The 8912-nt window shown below is 42.7% G+C and overlaps 1 protein-coding gene across 1 annotated transcript in view; it reads right to left on the minus strand.

Moving 5' to 3' along the window:
• INSR (insulin receptor) overlaps positions 1-6755 on the minus strand; it is a 43981-nt gene extending 37226 nt beyond the window's left edge. Inside the window, 1 exon segment of the mRNA XM_009895161.1 lies at positions 6215-6755. Within this exon segment, the coding sequence (XP_009893463.1) occupies positions 6215-6755 (541 nt within the window).
• Positions 6756-8912: the final 2157 nt, after the last annotated feature.

The following is an 8912-nucleotide window of genomic DNA, read 5'->3' on the forward strand; positions in this document are numbered from 1 at the left end:
GTTCACCAGGATTCGCTCCGAATGAAACAAGTCTCCTCCTCCCCGAGCAAACACATTGCATCAGGCGAACCATTTGCTGCTCTCCCATTCATGCATTACTAACAAAGGTTAACTCTGTTGCTCAGTATTATTATTTTTTTTTTTTTTTTTACATTCTGTGACTTCCTGCTTCTACATCCATGCCCAGACAACAGGGCTTTCCAACAAATGTGTCTGCCAAGTGTAGTCAGTCTTCTATATTTTGTCTGACAAGGAGTAGTGCAGGTTCCCTCATTTAAGCAAACAAGGTAACCTGGAACTGTTCTTGAAGTGGGGAAAATAAGTATTCTACCTTGGCACGCCACCCTTGGAAATCACAAGCAGTCGACGTCACCACTGAAGATCGAACAGAGATCTTAAAACGTCTTCCAGTAACGTTAGTGCTGAACCACTGCGTGTGAAATGTGAAACTCCTCCCGATCTCCTCAACGGCCCAAACACTGACTTCAATAACAAGTGTTTTGGGGAAGGGGCTAAGGATGAAAGAATTAAAATTCTCAGCCCCCAAAAAACCTCAGACCAAACAAGATGAAAACTTTTCCAATTTTCACTGTATCAGCAGCAAAATACCTCATTCTCCTTTTTAACTAATCAGAAACCTTTGCCTTGGCAAGACCTCTGTACAGAAATTAAAGTGTTTTAACTTTGAGGTGAATTCTCTACATTTACTGCTGATTAACTGTCAGATGAGCTCCTGTTCAAATGCTCTAGATGGAATGGATCATACAGTGGCTTCTGCCTAAAGTGCTGCTTGGGAATTGGGGTGGGAGAAAGAACATCTTCAACCCCTCTGTGTTTCAGTAACGGCGCAGCAGCGAAGAAGCCGAAGAAACACGGACATGGTGAGAACATGGGAGTTGCATGCACGGGGGCTTCTCAGCAAGCTGAAACTCTAAGTATTGAAATCCTACAGCCTTGTGTCACCCCAGCTTGGCAGAGAGAAGCCTAACGAGATGCTTCTTCACAGCAGTTGTTTGGTGTTTTTAAAGTAAGTTGTATATTCTTGAATAGCCATTCGAATGGACTGATCGCTTCCACTCCTTTTCCCCCAATTCTGGGCTGTATCACACCACCAAGCACCATAACTCTTCAGCTACTCTTAATAAGCTAAAGTGAATTAGTTTAGGATGTCTAGCCGTTTGCAAGCATCACAATAGCCCCAACCACAAGCACTACAAGCACTCAATAAAGCTGTCGCTTGGCAAGGTTCAGAACAGACGCCCCAGTGAGATTATCGGGTGTCAACTTCCATCTGGCATTTGTCAGAGCTAAGGGGAAAAAAAAAAGGCAGTTCTTATCAGATCTCCAAATAAAAGCTGCACTTCCACTTCATGTGGTAGCAACTGGAAAAATTTCTTTTGTGTCTGAAGCTTTAAAAATATCCTGCCCTTGAGGTTGGCTAGGTCTGTTCAGTGCTTCAAGACCCCTTTCCCATACAAAGGTAATAAAACTCAGCTTATGGTTACAGAAATTCCCAGCACATAAAAATTACAGGAAGCTGTTGCTAAGTAATATTTCTACCTAAGTAAACATCACAAAACGTTTCCCACACACACCTCTGAACTTTGTTATTCAAACCTGCCTTGAAGATGTTCATAGTTGCAGAATTTCTTCTGGCACCGGTCTCTTTAAAAGCTCTCGGTGCTGTTTCACAGCAGTTGAAAAACATTTCAGGCTGAGCAATGTTTTCACGAGTGCTTTGTTGTGTTGCTTGTACTAGGAAACAAAGCGAGCTACTAAAGCTACTCTTCAGTTCCTTACCTGTCCCAGAATTTTTCCTGGGTAAGTCATAGGAAAATTAAAGGGAGATCCTGTTGTATCCCTGTATCCAGACCTGCTTCCCCAACATCAGAAAAAAATCTGGACAAACATTATTATTTTCAGACGGCACCTTTCTTTAGCAGCTCCTGTGCAGGGCAGTTACTCCAGACTGTCGTCCCTTCTATCAGCTCTGTTTTACCATCTTCTTCAATTGGCCCAAATGGTTTCATACACCTTCCACCTTCTTTTCATGAAGTTAATATTTTACAACGAATTCTAGATCGCACTAATGGAGAGACACAACTTTTTGGTTTTATCACATAAAGGAAGATAACAGTTTGAAGAAAGAGTCTATCTACAAACCTGAAATAGCCCACGCTCTTAATAACTCCAATTTCCTGGTAGCGTGAATTCCCAAGATCAAGAAGATGACAGACTTCTACAAAGGTTTCATTCAGAATGAACAGGAGAACTTGAATTTCATCATATCCTCTAAGGAATTACGCTTATAATTCAGGTATTCATCCTTATATTCCAGAGATGGGGCTCTCCAATATTCACCAAGGGACTGTCTGATATTGCAGATCATTTTCCTGTTCGTTTTTATTTGGCCATTCCACTTTTCCTTCCTATTACCTTATTCCACTTCCAAATGACCCAATATGCAAGTAAAAGGCTGTAATTAAGACTGTCAAAAGCATCAGGCTGCTTCAAATTATGTATGGACAGAGAAGACTCGCTGCAAAGAGAATTGGCAGGAAATCCTATTTCAGAGGGAATTGTTCCTTCCGCAAGTGGAGTGACAGACATATAGCATTTTTATTACATAAAAAAACCATGTGGAAAAAAAATGCAAAATATGAAAATCACGTTTGGCAGATCTAGACTGAGGTCTAGGACGTGGCATTTCCAGCATTTTTGTTGTCTGCATTCTTCAGCAAAGACGCTCTCTGCATGAACATGCTGCACCGAACTAAGAACTATGTTTTTACGGCAATAAAAGTATGTATGTAAAAAAAAGCCTTATGAAAATGTGGGCTGAAAAGGTACAAAACCTCCTGAACAGGAACAGCATTTGGCTGCCATAAACAGCACAAGGCTAGACCCAAATTCCAAACAGGCTACATATTTCCCTCCCTTCCTACCCAAAATATAACACGAGTTGGCCTTAATTGAACCAACTTGCTTTTCACACCACGACGAGTAATTTAGAAAAAAGAGAAGAAAACTTTCAGGAAACACATGCCGACCAATCTCAATCTATGGTCTATCCACCTACACATCTTTGCACTCAGACACAGATTCCTCAATATTGCAACTGTTTTTTCAAAGCCGGCAGCTGCCCACAAATCATTTCAGTTCCTCCCAACCGGTTTCATCCACAACCTTCACTCTAACGTCTGTAAGAAGATCCTTTACTTTGTTGTCTTGAACATGTTATCACCAACTGAAAAAATTTCTGGGCTGGAGTTATAGCTGCAAGGATGATTCAGGGACTTGGACGGGTGCCTCGGAGATAATTATATGCTATAACTGAAAGTTTTGGAGTTAACTGGGATATCTGTGCTGATTAAAATAAAGAACTATCAAAGATGCACGATCGGTATGAGATGCAGCAGGGATAACGTGAAGGAAGCGACCACAGAGAGCAGGCAGGGGATGGTCAGGGACTGGTGTGGAAGTGACGGGGGACAGCCAGGACCCCGTTCTGACCGCTGCCATCTCCCTCCCCACTCACACAAGACCTTTCTGCGACATCTTTCAGCCTCGTGCTCTCTCAAACTTCTCGCCCATCTCCTAATTCTCTCCAACAAGACTCAAGGCTTAGCAGGCTGGAAAAGCTTGCTGGCTGGGGACTTGTCTCTTTCAATTGACACACACTCTGCAACATCAAAACAATCAATATTTACATATTCTTTAAGGATTTTTTTCCGGTAGACAAAACAGCAAACAAAATATCCTGACCTGCAGTCCCAGGGCAGCAGTGCTACCCAGCAGCGCCATCAGACTACACAGCAACAACTTCCCATCCAGAGAGGCACAACCAGAAACAGCAAACAGAAGATTCTACACCAAGTTTTATAAAACCAACTAGAGATACCAATAACCTGCCTTAAAACAAACACCACACAAACCCAAACTTCCCCCGAGAAAGTTATACCGAAATCGCTACATTTCATTCCGGCATTGGCTATGAGACAAAGAGCAAAAATAAAAGAGGGGAACACACTCAAAACCAGAGCGGCGGGAGACTTGAGCACAGCATTAGCTGCTGGAGATGCCCAGATAAGCTGCAAAAATGCAGAGGGAAAGATTTCCTGACATTAATACCCCCCTCACAGGGAGTTGCTATGAGGCTCTACAGGCTGAGGAAAGCCAACGTACAATTCACCCGAGCTCTTAATAATCTTGACAAAACAGTTGCACATGCTAAGGGTACGTTACGGCTGGCGCGAGAACAGAGAACGCAGCGATTCCACCAACAGGCTCACTAAATAAACGTCACTTAATCTCTACTATAGTTACCAGCATGCGTGTGTGCTGAAAGTCTAACAGCTACTCAAAAAAGTCTAAAAGGCTACTCAAGCTGTTAAAATAACTTCAGAAGCACAGAGGCAGGTGCCACAAGGCACAATATAACAATGCAGGTGCCAGCTCGTTGAGAGCACCAGCTGCCAATAAATAAGAGTACAAACCTTAGCATTCAAAACAAAGATAAGCGTGGCTGGTTAAGTGGTTTTGAAAATGCATACCAGTTACAGCCGAAATATGGAGGAGCACTGCTCCTCTAAATCTTCTACAGGGAACACAGAAAAGCAGACGGGAGCATCTGTACATAATTACTTTTGAAACCATTTTAAAATTCAAATTTCAACTTCAAATGCAAGTCGAATGGACTTACTAGCTCAGCTTCCTTCGGTAACCGAGCTAAGGCAGCGTGTGACGCTGTACAAGTAACCTCTAATAAATTTAGCTGAATTTGTATGAGAGGCTCCGGAGTGGAGATTTCTGCCCCATTGGTAAAATACAACATTCCTACAGGTTTCATGGAAATAGGCAGCCGTATAAAGGAGAAACCATACATTCCAGTCTGCTGTAGCACAGCCCTGGAAAATTCCCAGCAATGAGGGACATCATGAGTGGTTTAGCCACTGAGAAAGTTTCAGTTAGATCTTTAACCTTATGAAATAGCAGAAAACATAAAACGTGAACACACAAGAAACCAGGTTTCAGTGCTGATAACAGCATACCAAAAGAGTTTATAAACTAAAATGCTTTATGACCTTATTTTTCATTTTAAAAAAGGAATGCACGTACACGCTTGCATCTTCTTGCTCGTACCCTGTTATTCTGGCGACAAAAAATAACCACTTTCTTTAAAAGGAAGCTAGATGATTTTGGGGTGAGGAGTAGCAGAGGGGAAACCACATTAATTTCATTAGTTTATGCGTACTGGTAGGAATTCCTTCTCAAATTTGGCACTTAGCACTCAGAGTTGCCCTTTAAAGCTTGGCAAGAAATTCTCTCCAGCCCGTAAGTTTCCTAATTCCGTCTTAGGCCACACTGCTTCATTTGGATGCGCTACCTCCAGAAAGACAGGCAACTCTAAACATGTCAGTTTTACCCCAACTCACTTTGCTCTCTGTCAAGTCAGAGTTAACATAAATCAAAGCAAATATATAATTAAAACTAAACTTAAACTCAGTCCCAAGTTTGGAAAACACCAATCTGTACGAAATTAAAAGCAACCCTAATACAGTTTAAGAACTGGAGTTCAGGGGTTGCAACAGCAGCTAACTTTCTGAACGTACCTTCTCCCCTGAACCAAAACCCCGGGCTCCAAGCCCAGATGTTTCCCCCTCCCCAGGGCTCCTGCTGCAGGCAACCCCCGTCCCGGTCCTCTCTCCTCCTCCTTTTCCCTTCAGGTCTGCCTTGGCTTCCAGCTTCTTACTCTGGGCAGACATTGCTCACTCTTCCACATATCTTACACCTTCTCTCGGCAGGAAGGTTTCCGTAAAAAAGTAATTGCACCATTCTAGAGTTGAGTTTGTTCCATAGAGACTTTTCCCCGTTGTTCCTTTTCTGCCTGCTGCAGCCTTGCAGTCAATCTGGGCTTCTAATCCCCTACATAAGCCCCAACAGCGACAGTAATACCATTAACAACCATACAAGTTACCAGTTACACTGACAGTCTGTTAACTCGTGAGCTCTAGGCAGTCCCTAACTTTCCAGAGAATCCAAACACAACATTTTTGGATACACACAGGTGAAAGAACTGCTAAAACAGCCCCATCCCAAAGGTCTTGCTTTTAGGAACCTGTGCTTACAGGTCCCTATTAGGTCTCCAATAGATCTGACAGGTTAAAAACCGACAGCAGAACCATCGATGACATACATCACCCCGCAGACTCACCTCTCTGACAGCGATCGTGGGTCCAGCAGCGCTCAATGAAAATGCCGTTTATCACAGTAGGCGGACAGTTGCTCTTCCCTTTCACAGTTCCCGGACACACATCTCCACACTCCTCTTTGTCATCCTTGTTGGCCACGATGTAATTATCTTCTACAGAATCCAAAATCCTTGACCAGTCGATGGTGGACAAGTAACATAATTCGTTGTTCTTCTCAATCCGCACAGCGCCTCGAGTAATGTTCATCAGGTTATAGAGGCCGATCTCTTTTAGGTGAACCATTTCAAAAATGACTAGCGCGTAGTTAAAAAACAGATGAGTTCCTCGAATCACAGTGAGGTTAGGGAAAAGTCCCTTTAAACTCTCCAGGCCGTACACGCGGAAAAGAAGCAAGTAGTCTGTAATCATCGTCAGCTTAGGAAAGCTGAGCTCGCGGAAATCTTCAGGCTTGGTTTTAAACATCAGCAATATTTGCAAGTGGCCCTCAATCACAGTGCAGTTCTCAAGCATGTTCAGCCGGGTCAGATTGTTGCGAATGTCCATGCTTCTGCAAACTGGAAGGCAAAGAACAGTATTGTTTATTTATTTAAGAAAAGGGAATTGTTTTAGTTTTCTAAACAGGCAGTTTTGTCCAACCGCAGGGTAATGTACAGCTACACTGGGGACCCGCAGCGAGGTCATTTTCAATAGAGCACGCTTGGAGTGTTAAGAAATATACTGTGGGGAACGTTCCCTGGTATATGATTACAAAATAAAGACTGAAAGAGCATTTCATCATTTTTTGTGCCATCTTGAGTTTCCGGATATTACCTCTATCACGACTGCAGTTGTAACACCAGTCCCGAGACGTCATTTGGCGTTTACAAAAGTAAGAGATGTCTCTGCAGCAGAGTCTGTTTTCTTTAGAGAGTTGCCAGCGACACACCTACCTCATCTCAGACTGTGCAATTAATGCCAGTGGATTAGAGGGAGTAATTTAGAATGGTTGCAGGGAGGGGAAGATAGGAAAAGAATAATGGCTAGGAAACGGCAGCGCTTCAGAAGAGAGCAGAAAATCCTGGAAATACACACATGCAAGAGTACAGCCTACGCTCTCGCCCAGACTTTGCTGACAGGAGTAATTTACTACGCTAGTAATTTTGGCCCAGAGCATTCTTTTCAGATTAGGTGTTTGGGCTTTTTTGTTATTATTTTCTCAAGGCTGCAAATCTCGCTGCTTTGGCTATCTGGACGGTTTATTTAGCAGAACCAGTAACCCAAAGAACTGGCAAAGCGAACAATTACATGGAGCATAAATTATAAGGTAAACAGAGTAATAGCAATCCAGGCACCAGCAAAAGGAAAAGACGGAAAGAAAGAAGTTTGAATAGGGAAATTTTTTTTTTAAACTCTAAGCACAGGTAAGAATTCAAGAAGGAAATTTAGAGCCCCGTGCCCGTGTAGCACAGCAGAAGTCCCGGTAATAACCCTTTTAAAACCAAACTTCATAGAAACATACAACCAGACCTTAACGTTCAAGGGAGAAGCCTGCGGAAAGGCACGCTGCTCGGCAATCCACGGGTACAAACCAACCGTTTCACTGTCCTGCCCAGGTCGATGTGATTTTATTTCGTTTTTTAAGACTGCATCCACTTTAGCGATTCTCTCTTCTGTCTACAGCTAAGATAGCCCCCCCCCTCGGAGAGTTAAAAGCACAAGGTCTTTACTCTTTGTCACTGCAGGTAAAGCTCACCAACTGCAAAATTACCACATCACAGCTTCAAGGAATCACCCAGCAATAATCACGGCTTACAAAACTGACGTAGAGACAGACGCTTAATAGTTACAATTGTCTGACTCCTCGTGGTTTTACACAGACCACTGCTGTGTGGGTTAAAAATAAATTCTATGCAAACATCTTAATGATTATTCAAAAATTTGCTCCACTGCAATAAAAAAAAAAATAAATCTGGCAACACTAATAGAGGATTTGGAGCAATGTTATTGCCCAATGGGATTTTTTGGCACTATATCCAAGTCGTTTCATAAATCGCTTTCTGGAAGAAAAAGCTAACGCACACACTGCCTCAAAGATCAAGGAGGCACTTTTAAAAAGTGAGAAAGAAAATTGGATGACCAGCTAGCAGCAACCTCTTTGGCCCAAGAAAAACTGCAGCCAAACTAGAAGTAAGCCAGAGAGCTGTCCTCCTGCATATCCCAACCGTGGGCTAAAAGATCTGGGAGAGCAACACATTCAGTTTAAGTACTCTAAATATTTATTTCAAATAATTAAGATGGGTATTCCCGAGGAAGCAAGCGTGTGTCAGGCTGGGCCAGTGGTTTCTTCATGAAAGGAGAAACAACGGAAGGACAAATAAAACTCAAACACTGAAATTCAGCGTAAAAGTCACCAGGGCAGCTAAAACTATCTGATAAATGCAAAATCCAACGTTTTGGTTCTTATTTACTGCTTGCTGAGCAGACGGGCAAAACACAGCAAGCTACAGCGGTACCCACAACCAACTGCTGTGTCCCAGTGTGAAGTACACCGGGAGCAACCGGAACGTATACAGCTGACCATAAGGAAAGGTGAAAAAAATACAGCTCAACTCTACAGACGAAGAGTTACTTTCAAGAGTAAAAGCTCTAGGCTTTTCTTGTGGCTCAAGGCCACAAAATGCATATATACACTACGCGTAATTACCTGAGTCTTTCATCATT

The sequence above is a fragment of the Charadrius vociferus genome, unplaced genomic scaffold (genome assembly GCF_000708025.1).
Source record: "Charadrius vociferus isolate BGI_N301 unplaced genomic scaffold, ASM70802v2 scaffold291, whole genome shotgun sequence".
NCBI lineage: Eukaryota > Metazoa > Chordata > Aves > Charadriiformes > Charadriidae > Charadrius > Charadrius vociferus.